Source organism: Patiria miniata, unplaced genomic scaffold (assembly GCF_015706575.1).
Source record: "Patiria miniata isolate m_02_andy unplaced genomic scaffold, ASM1570657v1 HiC_scaffold_5, whole genome shotgun sequence".
Classification (NCBI taxonomy): domain Eukaryota; kingdom Metazoa; phylum Echinodermata; class Asteroidea; order Valvatida; family Asterinidae; genus Patiria; species Patiria miniata.
This window is the reverse complement of record NW_024037072.1, coordinates 21,954,262-21,975,600: the sequence shown is the minus strand read 5'-3', so window position 1 is coordinate 21,975,600 and position 21,339 is coordinate 21,954,262. Positions and strand designations below refer to the sequence as shown.

The window sequence follows — 21,339 nt, the reverse complement described above, 5'->3', positions numbered from 1 at the left end:
AGGCAACTAACTGGTGAGGTCTCGTAGGGGAAACTTCAGGGTGGTGCGTTTGTGGCAAGGGGCGTGGCCGCCCAACCAATCGTGTCTCGAAGTGCTTTTAGAGAAGCACAGTTGCAGGATAGCACCATGAGTTGGCTCATAAGTTTGAAGAAGGAGGGTAATGGTCTATCTGAGTGGAAGACAGTTTCCCACTTGTCAACATCCTGCAAGACCTATTGGTCACAGTGGGACTAGTTGGAGGACCATAAACAAGTTTTGCATACGAGGTGCGGATTCCGGTTACGGAAGGTTCATACAGTGGCTATTGGAAGTGCCATCAAAGTTCCGTTTAGTGGTCACTTGGGGTCAGCAAAACTCTGGCCAAATTGAAAGCCAGGTACATGTACATCTGGCCAGTACGTCTGCAGGCATACGGTCATTCCTGCGAGGATGTGATGTGCGTGCCAGGAGGAGGTCGGCTGCTTAGAAAACGGTTGCACCTTTACAGCGGTTTTCAAGCAGTAGACTTGCTCGGACCAGTGCTCATCATGGACAATTGTAATTGTTAGGTGTTGTGTTTTTCTGTTTATTGCTTTATTCTGTTTCAGCTCGGGAATCTTGCATTTCTGCATCCTATGGTGAACAGGCGTCTGCAGATGCGGCAAGTTTGACATTGGTATGGTTATCCAGGTGGAACTAGGCGTGGATGACTAGATCGTCTAAGGAGGGACAAACTGGCCCAGGGCAAGAACGCACCAGAGGCCCATGCTAAGGAGGACCCCACCCAGGAAAAGACGGCGGCCATGTGTGAATGTATTTAGACCCAGACAAGGCTTGATGGCAACGGAGTCACCAAAAAGGAGCACGACAGGATGTACATGTACTTCAAGCAGGTCTAGTCTTGGTGGATGAGGATATAGCCAGCAACGTATTCAGAACTTCAGTGTTTTTAAAACAAACTTAATTAATTCAGTGTTACGTCTCAAAATTGTCCTTAAAATTTAGGGTTTTTATTTAAAACTGTGTTAATCAGTGCAAATCCTGTGAATATTTAATGACCAAAGTTTGATTCAGATTCTGTATAATCTTTCCCTGTGAAATTTTGTGAATATTTAATGAGCTCAAATTTAGTGGGCTTGTTCATGTACTTTTGCAAGTCAAGTCCCCTTAAACTGTGTACATGTACTATTGTGAATATTTAATGAGCTTTGAAATCAGCCCCCCCCCCCAGGTCTATATTGAATAATAAAGAAAAAGTTAAGGAATAGGCACACTTCGCTTTTATTTTTTTATGGCTTATGGAGTATGAGGTCATACCCTGCCATGCTCGGGCTCGTGTAACGGAAAGTGTACGGACTTGGTGCCAGTTCCCAATGCATTTGTATGGCAGTAGCTTTAGTGCATGCGTGTGTTACTGGGCGGAGCTTCATCCAGTGTTCTCCAATAAAGTACATGTACACAGATAAAGTACATGCATGCGTGTTTGTACAGTGTGCGTGTATGTGTTTACCTGGAAGGTAGATACGTGATGCATGTTCTAGGTGAGTTGAGCTGCAGACAGCAGGGTATGGTTATCCAGGCGGAGCTAGGCGTTGATGACCAGGTCGTCTAAGGAGGGACAAACCGGCCAAGGGCAAGAACGCAGCGGAAACCCATGCTAAGGCGGACCCCACCAGGAAAAGATGGCAGCCGTGCATGAATGTACTTTAAGATCCTGCCCACGAAGAGCATGATAGGGTGCACTTCAAGCAAGTCTAGTCTTGGTGGACCAGGATATAGGCCCTACCCAGTGAGCAACATGTTGAGAACTTGAGTGTTTTTTTTTAAACAAGTTTTATAAACGGTTAAATTCAGTGTACTTTACCTTACGGTTGCCAAGGCTTTGCGTCATGCGTTGATAAGCAAAGTCAATCCAATCATGCAACTGGATGCTGCAGACAGAGCAGTGAACTGATTGTACCCCCCAAAAAATCGCTTTTTGAATGTTCTGTTTTTGATAAAAATATGCTACATGTAAGTACCGGTATGATTTTAATGTTAATAATCAAATCCTAAACTTCATGTCAGTGACAAAATTGTCGCTATTGATGCAAATAAAAGTCAATACTGGACACTGGTAAAGCTGATCAAAAAGTCGTGGAAAACAGATCAAAAACGTACGGACCAATGCCCATCATGGAAAATGGTAATTGTTAGGTGTTGTGTTTTTCTGGTTACTGTTTTATTCTGTTTGAGCTCAGGAGTCCTGCATTTTTTCATCCTATGGTGAATTGGCATCTGCAAATGTGCTAAGCTTGGCGTCAGTATGGTTATCCAGGCGGAGCTAGGCATGGATGACCAGGTCCTCTAATGAGGGACGAACTTGTCCAGCATGCCCAGGGTGAGAACGTAGCAGAGACCCATGCTAAGGAGGACCCCACCCAGGAAAAGACGGCAGCCATGCATGAATGTACTTAGACCCAGCCACCGAGGAGCACGACAGGGTGCACTTCAAGCAGGTCTAGTCTTGGTGGACAAGGATGTACCCAGCGAGCAACGTGATAAGAATTTTAGTGTTTTTAAAATAAGTTTTATAAATGGTTAAATTCAGTGTGCCTTTTCTAAGTCTCAAAATTATCCTTAAATAACCTTACGGTTGCCAAGGCGTTTTGTCATGCGTTGATAGGCAAAGTTTATCCGATTACGCAGCTGGATGCCGCAGACAGAGCAGTGAACTGATCGTACCCAAAAAATCACTGTTTATAATAGAATTATCTGTTTTGAAAAAAAAAACTTTGCTAAGTACCGGTAAGAGTTTAATGTTAAATTATCAAAAAGTTTAATGTTAAATTATCAAAACCTAAACTTCATGTCAGTGACAAAATTGTCTTTAGTGATGCAGAAACATCAATACTGGTCACTGGTAAAGCTGAACAAAAAGTCGTGGAAAAATAAATCGAAAAGGTATGGACCAATTGTTAGGTGTTGTGTTTTATTCTGCTTGACCTTGGGAGTCCTGCATTTTTTCATCCTATGGTGAACCAGCATCGGCAAATGTGCTAATTAGCTTGGCATCGGTATGGTTATCCAAGCGGAGTTAGGCGTGGATGACAAGGTCGTCTACAAAAGGGGGACGAACCGGCCTAGCATGCCCATGCAGGGTGGGAACACAGCAGAGACCCATGCTAAGGAGGACTCCACCCAGGAAAAGACTGCGGCCTTGCATGAATGTACTTTGACCCAGATGAGGCTGGATGGCAACAAAGTCACCACCGAGGAGCATGATAGGGTGTACTTCAAGCAGGTCTAGCCTAGGTCATTTTGATGAACCATGATAATAATAATAAAAATAATAATAATAAACGGTGCTTTTAATAAATAGCGCATTTTACAAAAATCCCAAAGTGCGCTGAACAATACAAGACAGTACAGACAAAGATTACTAAGAGTTTCTTTTGAACGAGTGTGTTACGGCTGTTTTGAATGTTCCAAGGGTTGAAGCTTCTTTGATGTGAGAGGGTAGTTTATTCCACAGGGCAGGAGAGCAACGGAAATTGACTGATGACCGTTCGATCTTGTAGATGGGGAGACAGGTGAGCAAGGACTGGGAGCTGGAGCGGAGGTTTCTTCGTGGTTCATATCTATTGATCAGTTCCTGGAGGATGAGAGACCATGAAGACATTTGTAGGTGAGGAGAAGCAGTTTGAAGATTATCCTGAGCTTGATAGAGAGCCCGTGAAGATTACGATGAATAGGGGATATTTGTGTATGAGGATGCGACATCGTCACAAGGATATCCAGCGAAACACGTGTTTAGAACTTGACAGCTTTCAAAACAAGTTTTATATACAGTTAAATTCAGTGTACCTTTACTAAGTCTCAAAATTATTCTTAAAATTCTGGGATATATTTTATCTGTGTAAAATTAGTGCAAATTGTCCGTAAAATTTCTTGTGAATATTTAATGAGCAAGGTTTGATTCAGATTTTTTGTTATCTTTCCTCTGTGAAATCTTGTGATTACAGTGTATTTAATGAGCTCAATTTTAGTGTTCTTGAACATGTACTTTTACAAGTCAGATCCCCTTATACTGTGAACTAGACTTTGTGAATATTTAATGAGCTTTGAAGTCAGCCCCCCCCCTTAAGTTTTACACAAATAGACTGGCACTGAGGTCACTAAGTGCACGTCTATGCGCCCCGAGTGACTGTGAGTGACCAGAAGAGGGTCCTATTTCCCGTTACCGAATTATGCCAGTCCATATGTGTTTTACATGTATAACTCACCACTGTCCAAAATAAAAAGAAATAAGAAAACAAACTTTTCAGAGTTTTATTATTCAACTGTTTTAATTCAACAATTAGCTAATGAGCAAATCAACTATGAGCAATTCAACAATTAAAGGAATGGTTTTAGTTTCCCTAGATTCAGTTGTTGAGTTTGAGTTTTTTAGAGGGCACTGTAACCAGTCAAAAATTTTGAGTATAGTGCCTGATCAGGCTTTGCGAAGGCAGCAAAGACCTTTGGCCTCGCAATCAGTCTGAAGAAGACGGAAGTGCTGTACCAGCCTCCACCTGGTGAACTCTACAGCACCCCGCACATCACCATCGACAGTACCAAGCTCAACGCAGTGGAGCACTTCACCTACCTAGGCAGTGTCATGTCAAATGATGCCACAACCAATAAAGACCTGGACAACCGCCTATCTAAAGCCAGCGGCTCCTTTGGGCGCCTTGCTAAGAGAGTGTGGCAAGACCACACTTTGGGCCTCTCCACGAAGCTGAAGGTGTACAGAGCAGTTGTGGTCCCTACCCTCTTACATGGAGCAGAGACATGGGTCCTGTACAGAAAACAGGTGCGGCTGCTCGAGCGCTTCCACCAACGCTGCTTGCGTACCATCCTCAACATCAAGTGGCAGGACTATATTTCCAACAAGGAGGTGCTAAAGAAAGCACATCTGCCGAGCATCGAAGCCATGGTACTGAAGCACCAGCTGCGATGGGTATGCCATGTCGCAAGGATGGAGAGCTCACGTCTTCCAAAGGCTGTCTTTTTTGGCGTACTTCGCGAAGGAAAGCGAAATCGAGGGGCCCCAAAAAAGTGCTACAAGGACCAACTCAAGAAGCAGCTTTCACTAGCTGGCATTCATCACCAATCGTAGCACCAGGAAGCAACGAACAGAATAGGTTGGCGCCACAGCATCATCACAGGCAGCCAGAAATTTGAAGATGACCGTCGAGCAGCTGCTGAGGACAAGAGGAAGAGACGAAAGGAGCGGACTTCCTCTCAGACATCTTCAGCCCAGGGCTTCCCTTTTCCCAAAGGCGGAAAGGTCTGTGCTGCACGGATCGGACTCTACAGCCACCTCCGAGCCTGCAAAAGATAGACAGACCATCCTCCCCGATCCTCGCAAGCAAGGAACAAACCATCATCATCATCGTCAGATACACCCTCTTGGTTAAATGAGCTGTGGAAAGGGAGCAGAGAGGAAGTAGGCAGATTACTTGTGCTCTGCATTTGTGAAGAGCTTATGTGCGATATGTACCGTAATTTTCGGAATATAAGCCGCGCGGCGTATAAGCCGCAGCACGCAAAAATCTGCAAATTAAGATTTGAAGTCGGCGTATAAGCCGCACCGGCGTATAAGCCGCACCTACCGCTGCGGTTTCAATTTTGTAAGGCCTCCAAATTCTAGTCAAAATGCTCTGAACCAGTTCCATTCACCCTACAGAAGCTATTAAAAGGACCACAAAAGTTATATCAAATCATTTACAATTGATACTTTTACAAACAAATATGGGAATTGATGAGAAATAAACACCAGGAACTGCTGCCGGCTGCCCCGTCATAGCCCGGCAGCCTGCGCCACGCACGCCGGTGACGTGAATGACAACATTTTCCCACAGCACGTGAGAGAGTATGAAACCCACCGTGTGTTGTCTGACTGGAGCGCTACAGATCTTGCTTTGTGGCAACAGATGCTGATTTGTTTTGTCCTAAGAATAAACAGGTCCGTTTTTACCTCAAAACTTATCAAATTGTTGCGATTAGTTGCGAGAAAAATTCAAGTTTCGATCGTAACTTTCTTTGGAAATAGTCAAAACGAAGCGGACATTTTAATAGACGATTCCATTAATTTTGTAAGGGGTGATTTAGTCTCTCTTTTGAGTTTTACATCGTTTCTTGAATACATTTCAAGAAAACAAAATATATTGTGACGTTGAACAACTGATTATGTAATAAAAAATGTTTCCAACGCCATAAAATTTGTAGTGGTCTTTTTTCTTTTTTTTTAAACAGCGAAAATATTGGTAATTATTGTTCCCAAGAAAGAACACCCCTTTGTTACCACAAATGGTGTGGTCCGCTGTTGGGAAAGCATGCCTGCATATCGCTGCTGCACTGTACCAGTATCACGTACGGCTGGTGGCAAGTGTCGAAGACAGCTTTCATCACCGTACTTTTTTACCGCTCGGTACCTTTACGTGAGACGTGGTTTTGGTTTGTTAATGACTTTCTTAATTTATAATTCATTTCAGCAACATATCTCTTCTTATACCAGTACATTAAATACACATGTGAATTTCATTTTTATTCTATAAGGCTCGGCGTATAAGCCGCCCTGTGTATAAGCCGCAGTAAACATTTTCATGGGCAAAATCAACGTATAAGCCGCGGCTTATATTCCGAAAATTACGGTACAAAGTCGTATGAACTGTGCTGAGGTTATACTGGCATGTGTACCGTAGCTGATGTGCTGCAAGTATAAGGCTGTCATAGCTGTATGTTTCTAATACTGGCTTGCATGGTTGATGAGTAGCAAGTACAAAGCTGTACTACTGTACATTGCTTGATGCTGTTGTACATTGCTGATGTTTGTTGTACATTGCTTATGCTGTTGTACATTGCTGATGCTTTGTTGATGCTGCTATGTATTGCTGCTGCGAGCAGTAGGTTTGGGTCATCTCCCCATTAAAAAAAGACGCAGATAATAAAACACCTTTCCCACAATGTTTAATGTGTAATTAACATAGAGTAAATAATAACAATCATTTACAATCAAAATAGACCTGCACCCTTAGCCTTGAGGTCGCTCTGATTGGTCCCTTGTCTAGGGAAAAGCCTAGGTTTGGGACGATTGTCTTCACCCTTATAGGTGTCAAACTTGTCCGAAAAAAATAGAATAGGTTGGATAACTAGTTAAGCAGAACTATTTTTTCGGCCTTTATGTACATGATTCGTGTGTGATATTCATCTCTCAAAGATTCTGCCAGCTGGAGACCAGACTGAGATTGGAGAGAATGGAGTGACGCTAAGCGGGGGACAGAAGGCGAGGGTTGCCCTGGCCAGGGCTGTTTATCAGGTCAGTGTGCATGAACAGAAGATGGCAAATTGTATCCACTCAGTTGGCAAGATATATTGCTTGTGTGCTGTTAATGTTATGCACGTGTACAGCCACACATGTTTACGTTACATATCTAGTGTGGACATTCCTTTGATTTCGTGTAGTTAAAAAAAACCTGTGAACAAAACTTGTTTGAAGCCACACATGTTTACGTTACATATCTAGTGTGGACATTCCTTTGATTTCGTGTAGTTAAAAAAAACCTGTGAACAAAACTTGTTTGACTCAAAGTGTGAAAACTCTTTCAACCCAGTTTGTTGAGTGTTTCTCTTCATTTTGCCAGAGATCAACCTACATGTAACCCAAAAATGCCTCTAAACCTGTTTTCCAGAGAGGGGGAAACGTGTGGACATGGGCAAGTCCACGCAACGTATCTGAAACCTGGTTTATGTGGACATCTTTTGTTCAAAAGTCCACACAGTGAATGTAGTGCTTGTACTGTAGTACACATTAGGAATGTTCCTCTGAATGTGCAATATTGCTCACAATCTTTGATATTCAGCTTTCTTTCATATCTCTCTGTTTGTCACCACTGAGGAGTACTTTTGCTTTGAGTTTGCAAAAGTAGGAATTTGCCTCTTGCCAATTTTCCTTCTCAGGCCTGCAAAATCACAGTAGCAATTGTGCAATAAATAGACTTCTGTACCACTAGTGAATGCACTTTAGTTCAACTTTAAGCATTGCTCATTTGTCCAGGTTTCAAACATTGCTCATTTGCCCACTGAACCTAACTACAGCCACCACAGTATCGGTTGCATTGTTTTATCAGAGTATCGGTCTTGTTCTATCTCTTAGTCAGTAATGCAGTTTGGACCAATCCGAGTGCATAAAATCACTGTACTCTTAGAAATATCCTAGTACTCATGTGCAAGCATTGTGCAAGCTATTGTGGAGGAAAACCATCATCGAGCAGGTGTTTTTTTCTTTTTAAACCCAAACTCCCTAGGCCTTTATGCTAGGATGTAGCCTCAATCCTGCAAAATCCTCCAATGAGCATGGAAAATAGCATATAACCTAAATCCTGCAAATTCCTCCATTATTTCTTGTATATAATCCATGGAGGGGTGACCACTGCCTGAATCCTGCAAAATCCTGCGGCAGTGACTGTCAATATGTTGAGGCTTGGCCAGTGGCATCCTGGAGCAATGGAGGATTTCAAGCATAATCTAGGCCTATATTTATGCATGGCTGAGCAAAAACAACACAAGGTCCGGCCCAAGACCTTGACAAAGTGCATCCTACGAAATCAGTAATGCAAAGTTTGCCATGTAACCTCAATCCTCAAAATTCCTCCACTTTGGCAAAGAGGATATTGAAGGATTCAGGGCGGTTAGGGTTAATAGCTGGCATAATGCTCCTGCCATGACAAGGACATGTACACAAATGTACCAAGATCAAACACTTGGATTCAACCGAGTCAAGTATAAACTTTTGGAATCATTTGGAAGGATACCAAGAGAATATGCAAAGGAATAGCCTAACACTAATCATTTTAGCTTTACAAATCTCTCATTTCGTTTGGCAGGATAAAGACCTATATCTGCTGGACGATCCAATGGCTGCGGTCGATGTACACGTAGGGGCGCACATCTTTTCCCAGTGCATCATGGGACTGCTGAGAAACAAGACCAGAATCCTTTGCACCCACCACACCAAGTTCCTTCAGGAGGCCGACCTGGTTGTAGTGATGGAAGGCGGAGAAATTACCAATGTTGGCAAGTGTAAATTGATACTAAATTTGATGTAAACGCTTTGGCAGGAATTGTGTTGCTTTTCAGTGGTTTAACCCTAACCCCTTGGGTATATTTACTAGAAAGTATCCTGAATCTGCCAAAATCCATCAGAATCCACCAGTTAGGCGGGAGTAAATCTGTTGAGATCCTGAATCCATCATAGTCCTGCAGTACCGCAAGGTTTCATGTCCTGAATCCATCAAGATCCCCCAACTTTTTCAATGTGGAGGTATCCTGAATCCGCCAAAATCCCCCGAAACAGGGGTGTGGATTTTGATGGATTCAGGTACGTTAGGGTTAAAAAGAAAATTACATGCATTTTGTTGCAAGTCTACTAACATGTACATGTATACAAATACCATGTACTATTTCAGTAGCATTTTGTATACTATACAGAGTCCATCATTCCAACTATATCTGTAAAAAGTCATTGTAAATGTTTCATCCCCATAACTACTAGAGGCTTACTTCAAAACTACATCTGTCCTATTTGTATTGTGTGACTTCAATGTTTGAATCAGATGGTGTATTATTGGATTGCCTAACCATGAAAAAGAATATTTTTTTCAGTTACATGAAGAGTTTGTATCATATCCTCAAAGGAAACAAAATTTAAAACAGGAAATTTTCACTGGCATTTTTTTTAATGAAAACTCTCCTTAAAATCAGTTCTTATCAACTTGGATTTTAATAATGAAATGCAATTCTTAATTCCTTAAATGTACCGTTGAGGAGACATTTTTTCATCATTAGTTATTCCTTAGGGATCAGTTAACAGATCAGTTAGGGAGACATTTTCAATGTCTTCCTAATTTCACAATGCCTATTTACCGCAAAGTTTCACCGTCTGCACTAGATCGATTGGTAAAGGGGTCATTAAAGTTTGAAAAATTTTGTGCACAACTCTATGTGGGAATGTAAATGAAAATGTAAATTTAAGTAGTGCTCACCAGTTATTGCTTTGCCAAATTAATAACTGGTGAGCACTACTTAAATTTACATTTTCATTTACTTCTTCATAAGTGCTACGCAGCACCCCATTTTGTTATCTATGTGAAAATGTCTCCCAACAATTTCCCGTAATTACAATATCAATTATCATAATTCTGTCATAAGAGAAATTGCCAATGAATATCCTCAACTGTCTTAATGACAGGACATCCCTCGCTGATTCTGAAGAACAAAGATCTGCTGACCACGTTGCAGTACGACGACCCAGAGGACTCCAACAAAGATGGCACACAAAACCCAGAAGAGTGGGAAGAGAAAAAGAATGAAGAGGAGGATGGCAAGCTGGTCGAAGAGGAGGAGCAAGACGTGGGCGTGGTCAAGCTGAAGGTTTATAAGGCGTACTGGAATGCCGTGGGTTGCGTCCTGGCGTCCAGTGTCCTGATTGCCATGTTCCTGATGCAAGGTGAGTCAGTGAGATGTCTGCCACTTTATTGCTGTACCGACAATACAGTAATAATTTAATATAAATTGTATGCCATGCACAGTTGAGTGATATTATTGTATCTCATATGGACTTGTGTTGGATAATATCCATGAAAAACTACAACGTGATAAAAATTACAACGTGACAAACAGTGTTGTGATGGCTACAATGTATGTTCCTACTGCAAGGTGAGTTGCTGAGGTGTTGCCACTGTGTGTGGTGTGTTGCGTTACAACCAGAGGTACCATGTACATTACTCATGATTTGACTACAAACATTCTAAGCTTGTATTGGATGATATCCATGAAAATCACAAAGTGACATTCAGTGTTGTGAAGGCTATACAGGGTGTCTCAAAAAAAAGTATACACTTAGAGAAATGTATCAAAAACGGATGTTTTATAATTTTCCAAAAATCTGTCACTAATGATTGATGGACCAAGGTCTTATGCTTTAATTGCCACCATTTCAATCCTCAGCTGTTCCGCATGAGTGAATACTAGCTATTCACTTTCATCAGATTTGAATTGGCTTGCGCACAAAAGTGCAAGGGTTAAACCAGAATCAAACAACGTGGAAGGGAAGTTTAGGCATGTGATTTGTTGCGCACAAACTTTCAAGGAAATTGGATTAACCCCAAGACCTCCATAAGCCCACCAAGTTTGAACTCAGGATGCGCCTTCCTCAAAACAAGTCAATAATTAGGTCTAATGGTAATCGTCACAAGGGAATGCAACGTTTGCACTTCAAGCATTCAGTCTTCGACGTGGCCTCCATTTCTTTGCACACAGACTTCTGCCCTCCTCAGCATGTCATAAACAGCACGACTAATCATTGCGGCATCCTGCCTCACAACAGCAACCTCGGCAGTAACACGTTCTTGCAGGTCATCCAGGTCTCTTGGTGGAGTGGTGTACACCTTAGACTTAAGATGGCCCCACAAGAAAAAGTCCAGTGGGGTAAGATCGGGCGATCTTGGTGGCCACTCGACGGGCCGGTTCAACGCGATGACGCGATTGCCAACAGTTCAGTCACGATCCTTCTCCTGTGCGGTGGTGCCCCATCTTGCGCCCACCAGACATGCCTAAACTGCCCATTTCTTCTTCCAGGACGATAACTATGAAAATCATTGACGGCTGGTACGACATTTTCATTAATCATGTGCAGGTATTCATCACCATTGATGTAATTCCTGAAGAAAGGGCCAATGATTGACCCATTTCAAAGCGTTCAAGGAAAATCCGGCCTCGTCACCGATGATTAAATCATCAAGGAACCGTGACATAACAGATGTTACATAACAGAGTGTCATGCTATGGCATAAAACTGAGGGTCCACCTTGTGTAGCTGCACCCAACTACCAAAGCAAAATGTAGGCGGACACGATCTGTACTGATGTCTCTGTCATGTCTGTCTTTAATGTTGACAATGAACTGTCTCCAAAGATGAACACCGTGAGATCTGACAAGCAAATAACAATGATAATCATAAGTATAGATCTCAACAATTTGAAGGTTAATGTGGTAAATTTAGTCTTCACAAGGAATTATTCAATGAGACTCATATGACCTACAGAAATGACAATGGACATCTACATTACTATACTATAACATGCATGCATAAAAGACACAATTACTTTGACTTAATAAACCATTATTTTCTAACTTAATCCTACATTTAAGAGAGTAAAACTGATCCAATATTACTAAGTAGGATATTTACCTCGTGGGCCTGTAGTGGGTGTGCTTAATAATCTTAGGATGGTTGCAGAAAAAGGCGGATTAAATCATCCTCAGCGCAGCAAACTGCTGAGCACATTGTTGGAGAATCAGGCCATGTGCAAGAAGCAATGCATTATGGGAAAAGTAAAAGTTGCACAATTTTCCTCAAAGTTACTATAGTCTACAACAAAAACTAAATTACAATCAAACTAAAGTATCACAATATCACAAAAGACCTCTCACTTAATGTTTGGACTATTTTACATGTAGAAAACTTTGATCACATGACCAAACAAACATGGCTGCCTCCTTAAGAATGCACATGTACTGAACAATAACAAAGATGGCTGTCCACATAAACAACCCAGTGTGTGCAGCAAGTACCTAGGCCAGTTCACCAAACACATACAATGTCTTATCTACATGCACAATGGAATGAAACTTCCTTCAACAGCATATTGTGGCTAGCATAATTCTAGGCCCTATAAACAAGTACATGTAAATGTAAGTAATTAGAGGGAAAAAGTGTCAATAAAAATGGAAACTTTGTCAGATTCTGTTACACTCCCACCAAATTACCACTGATCTATGTAACAACATGGCAAGATACTACAACTACACAAATTAGCAATTAGAAACAACAATTGTAGTATATCATGGTAATTTCAAAACTACTTTCGACTACAAACTAACAGAACAGTTTTGGTTAACATACAAAGTCCTTATATTAAACTGTCAAGATGAAGATATGAATATATCGCCAGAAGGGTAATCCATCTACTTCGTCTCAAGAAGGAGAATTAGCTTCTGGATTGGTCGCTCAAGAATGGACGGTTTGCCTGTTCGTCTCCCTTCTTTGTCCAGATGCTTAGTGCCAACCCTTACTCTGGCTCTCCTGACAAGGCCGTCATCATTTTCTATGGTTTCGATCACAATAGCCAATGGCCATTCCATTCGAGGGGCCTCTTCGTCTTTCAGCAGCACCACATCTCCCACCTTGATGTTTCGTCTTGGTGTGTGCCACTTTTGACGTGAAGTGAGAGAAGAGAGGTATTCCTTCCTCCATCTTCCCCAAAACTGTTCAGCCAGATACTGAACCCTCCTCCAGCGTTTCCTGATGTACAGGTCTTCCTTCACGAATTTTCCAGGAGGTGGTAAGGCTGCTGTAGACTTCATGGTGAGAAGGTGATTAGGTGTAAGTGGTTCAGGGCTGAGTGGATCGTGAAGATTAACTGTTGTGAGTGGACGACTGTTCACAATAGCCATGGCTTCGTAGAGAAATGTACGCAAGGTTGCAGCGTCAAGTCTACCTGGAGACTGCTGGATTATGGATGAGAGAACGCTTCTGACCGTCTTGATTTGACGCTCCCACACGCCACCAACATGACTTGAGTGTGGAGCGTTCATGACAAATTGACATTGCCCCTTTGCCAAGAAGCCTTGAACTCTCTCCATATCCAGTTCCTTCAATGCCTCTCGAAATTCGTTCTTAGCTCCGACAAAATTGGATCCCTGGTCAGAACGCAACTGCTGTACAGGACCTCTCAAGGCAATGAAGCATCGAAGTGAATTGATGAAGCAATCGGTGGTCATGTCGTCCACCATTTCAATGTGTACAGCACGTGAGGACATGCATGTGAATATGACTCCATACTTCTTGATCTCCTTCCTGCCTTCCCTGACGGTGAATGGTCCGAAGCAGTCCATGCCACAAAATGTAAACGGTGGGGAAGGCTCTACTCTATCCTTTGGAAGGTCGGCCATCTTCTGTTCTTCCACTGGGCGCCGCAGACGACGACAAGTTGCGCACTTGTGGATGTGAGTGGCAACTACCTTCACTCCTCCGATTATCCAGTATCCACCAGCTCTTACTTCATTGAAGGTCATTCCTCTTCCCTGGTGTTGGACTTTGTTGTGGAAGTACGAGATGAGCAACCTCGTTACTTGCCCATCTTTTGGAAGAATGGCTGGATGTTTGACGCTGTCTGGAACTTCTGCATTTCTCAGACGTCCACCGACTCTTAGAATTCCGTCACTGTCCAGGAATGGATTCAGGCTGCAGATTTTACTAGTTGCCTTCACTCTGCTTGAGTTCCTCAATGACTGAATTTCCTGTGGGAAGGCTTGCCTCTGTACTGATCGTACGATGTGCATTTCTGCCTCTGTTTGTTCTTGCGGGGTAGAGAGGCTGTTATCCTTTTCTTTCCGATTCAGTCGTCTTATGCGTGCCACAGCTCCCAATACCTTTGACCAATCTGAGAAGCGAGACAGGCGATCCTCCCAGTCAAATACCTCTGGTGTAACAGCACTTTGCAGGGACGTCACACTCTTTACTTCTGGATCACCGACGCTTAATTCACGGACTGGCTCTTCTGCAATCACCATCTCTTTGTTCCACAGGAATTCTGGGCCTCTGAACCAGTTTGAGGCCACCAACTCTTTGGCAAGGACTCCTCTTGAGGCATGATCAGCAGGGTTCACTTCCGTCGGCACGTAGTGCCACTGACTGGGCTCTGAGTACTGCCTGATTTTCTGGACCCTGTTGGCCACAAATACATGGAACCGTCTTGCCTCATTACATATATATCCAAGGACGACTTGAGAGTCTGTCCAGAAGTATTCCCTGTCGATGACTAGCTCTAATTCCTCCTTTAGCATGTGGCTTATCTGTACCGACACTACTGCGGCTGTCAACTCGAGGCGGGGAATGGTGACAACTTTGATCGGAGCAACTCTGGCCTTTCCTGACACCAGTGTGCAATGCACCTTATCTTCTCCGATGAATCGCAAATATGAACACTGGCCATATCCTCTTGTACTGGCGTCACAGAAATGATGGAGCTCCACCGCGATGACCTTCCCAAAGTCACTTGGCTTGTAGCACCTGGGTATCTGGATTTGCTTCAGATTTAGAAGGTCATCCTTCCACTTCTCCCACCGTGGGTGCAGCTTATCAGGAAGTGGATCATCCCAATCCGATCCGCTGTGGCACATTTCTTGGAGAATTCCCTTGCCAATGAGTACAAATGGGGCAAGGAACCCAAGAGGGTCATATATGGAGGCAACCGTGGACAGGATTCCCCGACGTGTTAGTGACTGATCCTTAGCTTCGATGTGGAAGTTGAACATGTCTGCCTCTACACACCATTGAATGCCGAGAGCCCTCTCTGTGGGGAGATCATCTCGGCTAAGATCCACATCCTTTACTCCAGCGGCACGTTCATCCACTGGAATGGCCTCCATGACTTCTCTACTGGTTGAGATGAATTTATGTAGTCGTAGCCCTCCTCTGGCACATAACTCTTGGGCCTCGGCCACTAATCTCTTTGCTTCGTCTTCCGTTTCAGTACTTTTGAGACCATCATCGACGTAGAAGTTCCTCTTGACAAAGGTTGCTGCTAGTGGGAACTCGTTCTCATGCTGACTGGCCAAATGTTTCAAGCCATAGTTGGCACATCCCGGCGAAGAAGCTGCACCAAATAGGTGCACTTTCATGCGATACTCCGCTGGACCATTGCTTGGGTCGCCATTTTCCCACCATAGAAACCGCAAGTAGTCACGGTCTTCTTCGTTCACAAGGAATTGATGGAACATCCTCTCAATGTCACACATGACAGCTATGGGATGTTCTCTAAATCGAAGTAGAACCCCAGTCAAGTTGTTGATCAGGTCAGGTCCGGTGAGAAGATGACCATTCAGAGAAGTTCCGGCATGTCGCGCTGAACAGTCAAATACAACTCTGATCTTCCCAGGCTTCCGAGGGTGATACACGCCGTGATGTGGGATGTACCAAACCCTTCCTTCCTCTCCGTGGCTCTCAACCTTCTCAGCATCACCTTTCTCTATTACATCTTCCATGAACTTTGTGTAGTCAGCATGGTACTTCTGGTTGGTGCTAAACTTCCTGTTTAGATGATTGAGACGAACTATAGCCGTCTTCTTGTTGTTTGGCAGCGTTGGCTTGCCATCTCTGAATGGAAGTGGCATGGTGTAGTGACCACTGCTGGTCTGGTGAATGTTTTTTTCCATGATGTTAAGAAACTGAATATCTTCTTGGGATACGGTTTTCTCTGCATGGCGTTTCTCCGAAAAGTCGGCTTCTAATGCTCTGATTACATTTGAAGGAGGTATACATGGGGCCTCCGTCGCTGAAACTCGGTGGCAGACACTTGTGGCATAACTATTGGCGCTTGGATCATCATAACCGACGATGGTCCAACCAAGATCAGTCTTGACAGCATACGGTTCATCATCTTGTCCAACTATTGTGTCTCGTGGTGCCAAAGCTTGTGGACAATTGTAACCAATGAGCATTCCAACCTCGCAGTTCTGCAGGGGCGCCATCTCATGGGTTATTCTTTCAAGGTGTGGCCATCTTCTTGCTGTGTCCGTCGTCGGGATGGTGGACTTGTTGACTGGGATGAACTCTCTCGTGTATGCCCGTGGAATTCGTATTCTGTTAGATGAATGCATACCTCTGACTATTAGGTTGGTGACTGCACTGCAATCAATCATGGAGGACGCCGAAGTCATCGTAGCAAGTTTAAGTCGAACTGACTCACAACGCGCCGCAATAGAACTGGCAGTGTTGTCTAAAATGAATGTGCAGTCACTCTGAGTGTCTAGTAGGGCATACGTCAAGACTTCCATTGAAGGAGATTCCACAGACGACACCCACACTGGGACTATCATTGAAGTCCCCCATCCACTTCCCATCTGGACGCCACATGACACAACCGCAACTTCTTTGGGTTTCTCTCCCTTTGGCGACTTCTCCACGTGGTTGGAGTCATCGCTCCGCATCAGTGCATCGTCATGCAGGATTGTAGGGTGCCTTCTCTTGCACTTATCGCAAGTCAGTTTCCGTCGGCATTCCTTGGACAGGTGACCTTTCTTGAGGCAGCCAAAGCACAATCTGTTTTCTTGGATGAATTTTCTTCTTTCAGCAAGAGACTTAGTGCCAAAGCCAGGGCATTTATCGATGTGGTGATCTGTCTTCCTGCAATTCTGGCATGGTTTTGGTTGGAACATGCTCTTGGTTGATGTCTGGCCTTCCTTGGGCATCTTGTTGATCTCATTTGATCCAACTGTTAGTGCTGTGCCCCTGCTTCGGTTGGCTCTTCTACTGCCGCCTTGTGTCTGCTCTGTCTCTGATTCGTCTGTTGCCTTCAGTGCATGCAATGATGAGATTGGATTGCATGCTACCCGGGCCTCCTTGCGTACAAACTCGACAAACTCTTCAAAACCAGGGTAGTTGAGTGTTTCGTCAAGTTTCTTTGTAACTTGTCTATTCCATCGAGCTGCAGCCCAGTCTGGCAATTTGGAGAGCAGACGCCTGTTCTCCTCACAATCATCAAGTATCTTCAGAGCAGGGACATGGGGGATGGCGTCCTTGCATGCTTTAAGAAAGTCTGCAAACTGCTGCAAACTGTTGGCATCCTTTGGGCCTATCTTTTGCCACTTTGATAATTTATCACGGAAGGCCTTCTGAACTTTGAAAGGATGTCCGTAACGTTCCTCGAGTAGACGCCATGCACCTTCATAGCTCTCGTCTGATGTGCTGTAGAAGAAACCTTCCACAGCCTTCTGTGCATCTCCACCCAGGTATCGTTTAAGGTAATACACTCTTTCTGGTGTGGAGATTGCCTTTGACTCGATAAGTGTCTTGAAGCTCGCCTTCCACTCAACATAGCGGATGGGATCTCCCGTAAACACGCTGGGTTCTGGGGGAGGCAACTTATGGATTGTCATACAATCTCGGAGACTGCGGGCTAGAGCTGCTACTTCACCGCCTTCTGATGCTTGGACTGGACTTGGTTGTTTCTTTTGAGCCTCGTGTTTCACCTCGGTTGGCCAAGGGGATGGCTCATCAGAAGAGTCACCGCTGTGACTCTTCTCTCGACTGCCTTTGCACTCCTGGTCATACACTTCAAATTGGGCACGGGCCGTCTCCAACTCCTTTTCCTTTTCCAGTCGTTCTATTTCTCTCCTTTTCTTCTCCTGCAGTCGTTGCATTTCTTCTTGTTGCCGTTGTAGTTCATCTAGCTCTGCTTGCTTTTGTTGTTTGACTTCCAGCATTTTGATTTCTGCCTTTCTGGCTGCTAATTCGGCAGCAGCCTTAGCCCGCCTGGCAGATGAACTTTCAGACCGGCGCGATGACGCTTGGCTTGACGCTTTCGAAGAGAAAATTGATGCGTTGTCATCGGTGTGCAGAAGCCGTCTCAACTCACTAGAAATGTGTGTTGTGTCTGCATCTTCTTTGGCGACGACAACCTTCAGTAGCTGTTGTGTTATAGCTGAGCATGTGTCGACCCGGCGTCGCATTTCCTGTTCAGGGGGCCCAAGTTGTCGACAAGCATCATATGCATCGATCAGCTCATCTCGTGCGATGTGTAGCGATGAAGAAATGTCATTCAGTGTGAAGCCTGTGCAGTAACCCTTCAACTTCTGTCTTGCATTTTTACAGCATTCCTTCCACGACTCGTAATTTTGGACGAAGACTTTCTTTAGTTTTCCTTCTCTTTTGACTTTATCTGCTTCTTGAAGCTCCGCCATCTTGGTCGTGGGGTGTCTCGTTCTGCTGCTTTTCCGGGTTTCACTCTCGGAAGGTTTGCTTAGTTTGAAGAGTTCTTCTTGCTTGCTGCTGACATCTTTCAAAATGCTCTCTCTTTCTACAGGATCATCTACTGACTCTAGAGCTGCAGTACATTCTTCTATTCCTTCTTCTAACTCCTTAGCTTGATCCTCCACTTCATTACTCGACATTTTGGGACCTTAGGAATAGTACTTGGCAGAAATAGAATTCGTAAATGACATGAGCATGTGGCTTACATTACAAATGCCACATGATTGATGCAAGATGAAAATACAACAATTTCATGAAATGACATGGTATTAGTTTTGTGTATAACAAGCTTCAAGTGAATTGCAATACATACGAAATAATAGCTTGTCAACACACGCATTCAACACTACACCATTGGGTGAAATTGAGCAATGAGGAGAAATCGATTAGCAAACAATGATGTCGAACAGTGAACAACAAATGCAAATGATTTTCGCACACTATAGCAATATATCACACAGAGCAGACATTAATGTATACACAGCTGACTTCATGCAAGTCTGAACAAGGGTAGATTATCTAGAAACTCTGATCCCAACAATATAAAGTACACTCTTTACATTCGTTTGTTCCAGATAAAATACATTCACAACATTATTTGGTTATGAAACCGTCAATGACCAACTGTTCTTTAAAGGATTCCGCTCACAGTTCCTTATACAGTTCGTTTAGCGTTTAGTCCTGCTGACATGGCTGACATTTCTTGTGCACAATCATGACGATGTGGATCAGCTCTCTCGTCTCCTTGACTGGTTCCGTCGCTGTCTTACCGGGTATCCGCTGATCCGGTGGTTCACGTACTGCATGCTGTTCCCGTGCTCGAATCTCGAATCTGCTGCATTCCGTCTGTGCTACTCGTCCTTCGCCTAGCCTCGTTCCGTTCGTCATGGGCTAGCCTCGTTCCGTTCCTCATGGGCCAGCTGTAAGCAAGACGACAGCTCTCTGGTTTCCGTTCCACGCTTCGCTCAAGAAATCTCTACATCTAGACTAGATGGCGTGGAGATCTCACTGTAGCTGCACCCAACTACCAAAGCAAAATGTAGGCGGACACGATCTGTACTGATGTCTCTGTCATGTCTGTCTTTAATGTTGACAATGAACTGTCTCCAAAGATGAACACCGTGAGATCTGACAAGCAAATAACAATGATAATCATAAGTATAGATCTCAACAATTTGAAGGTTAATGTGGTAAATTTAGTCTTCACAAGGAATTATTCAATGAGACTCATATGACCTACAGAAATGACAATGGACATCTACATTACTATACTATAACATGCATGCATAAAAGACACAATTACTTTGACTTAATAAACCATTATTTTCTAACTTAATCCTACATTTAAGAGAGTAAAACTGATCCAATATTACTAAGTAGGATATTTACCTCGTGGGCCTGTAGTGGGTGTGCTTAATAATCTTAGGATGGTTGCAGAAAAAGGCGGATTAAATCATCCTCAGCGCAGCAAACTGCTGAGCACATTGTTGGAGAATCAGGCCATGTGCAAGAAGCAATGCATTATGGGAAAAGTAAAAGTTGCACAATTTTCCTCAAAGTTACTATAGTCTACAACAAAAACTAAATTACAATCAAACTAAAGTATCACAATATCACAAAAGACCTCTCACTTAATGTTTGGACTATTTTACATGTAGAAAACTTTGATCACATGACCAAACAAACATGGCTGCCTCCTTAAGAATGCACATGTACTGAACAATAACAAAGATGGCTGTCCACATAAACAACCCAGTGTGTGCAGCAAGTACCTAGGCCAGTTCACCAAACACATACAATGTCTTATCTACATGCACAATGGAATGAAACTTCCTTCAACAGCATATTGTGGCTAGCATAATTCTAGGCCCTATAAACAAGTACATGTAAATGTAAGTAATTAGAGGGAAAAAGTGTCAATAAAAAATGGAAACTTTGTCAGATTCTGTTACACCTTGTACATCCCTACATTTCTGCTTTGAATTAAGTACAACATGGTTCGTCCACAGAACACACCACAACAGAGATCATTTTTGGTAACAGAGTACCACCGTACTAACAGTGTCTCTGCAGTGCTTCGAAGGTTCCGCCAAGAGTACCCAAATGTACGCTGTCCAACACGAGTAACAGTTTACAAAAATTTTAGGAAGTACCAGGCTACTGGGACAAGTCGGAATCTGAACAAGGAACATTCTGGTCGACCCAGAACTGGTCGATCTGCTGCAAACATCCAATCTGTCCGTGATGTCCTGGAGGCACAGCAAGAAGCAGATGCAGGTGGCAGGCATGACGGGAGGATAAGCTGTCGTCGTAATGGGGTAGGGTTGGCCCCGGCAACCTTCAACAGGATTACTCACCTTGATCTGCATCTACACCCTTACCAAATCATCAAACGGCATCAACTCCTGCCCGGTGATCCACAGAGGAGGCGTCAATTTTGTACATGGCTTCTGGCACAGGGT

General features: G+C 43.6%; 2 protein-coding genes across 3 annotated transcripts in view; one reads left to right on the top strand and one right to left on the bottom strand.

The window, feature by feature from the left end:
• LOC119740268 (multidrug resistance-associated protein 7-like) overlaps nucleotides 1-21,339 on the top strand; it is a 72,530-nt gene that overhangs the window by 31,797 nt on the left and 19,394 nt on the right. The window contains exons 8-10 of the mRNA XM_038215529.1: nucleotides 7,223-7,321; nucleotides 8,889-9,078; nucleotides 10,253-10,510. Coding sequence (XP_038071457.1) covers nucleotides 7,223-7,321; nucleotides 8,889-9,078; nucleotides 10,253-10,510 — 547 coding nt within the window. The remainder of the gene's footprint in view (nucleotides 1-7,222; nucleotides 7,322-8,888; nucleotides 9,079-10,252; nucleotides 10,511-21,339) is intronic.
• Nucleotides 11,922-20,825, bottom strand: LOC119740266. Of its 2 annotated transcripts, XM_038215528.1 has the most exons (3): nucleotides 20,267-20,825; nucleotides 12,254-20,005; nucleotides 11,922-11,992 (listed from the first exon to the last, which is right to left on the bottom strand). In XM_038215528.1, exon 2 carries the CDS (start codon nucleotides 19,015-19,017, stop codon nucleotides 13,030-13,032), a length of 5,988 nt encoding a protein of 1,995 aa, XP_038071456.1. In that variant the 5' UTR covers nucleotides 19,018-20,005; nucleotides 20,267-20,825; the 3' UTR covers nucleotides 11,922-11,992; nucleotides 12,254-13,029. The 2 variants fall into 2 exon arrangements, with proteins under 2 accessions (XP_038071456.1, XP_038071455.1); XM_038215527.1 differs by having other exon boundaries at nucleotides 12,254-20,825.

Coding starts and splice junctions, on each gene's coding strand:
- LOC119740266 (XM_038215527.1), bottom strand. CDS start 19,017: ATGTCGAGTAATGAAGTGGAGGATCAAGCTAAGGAGTTAGAAGAAGGA.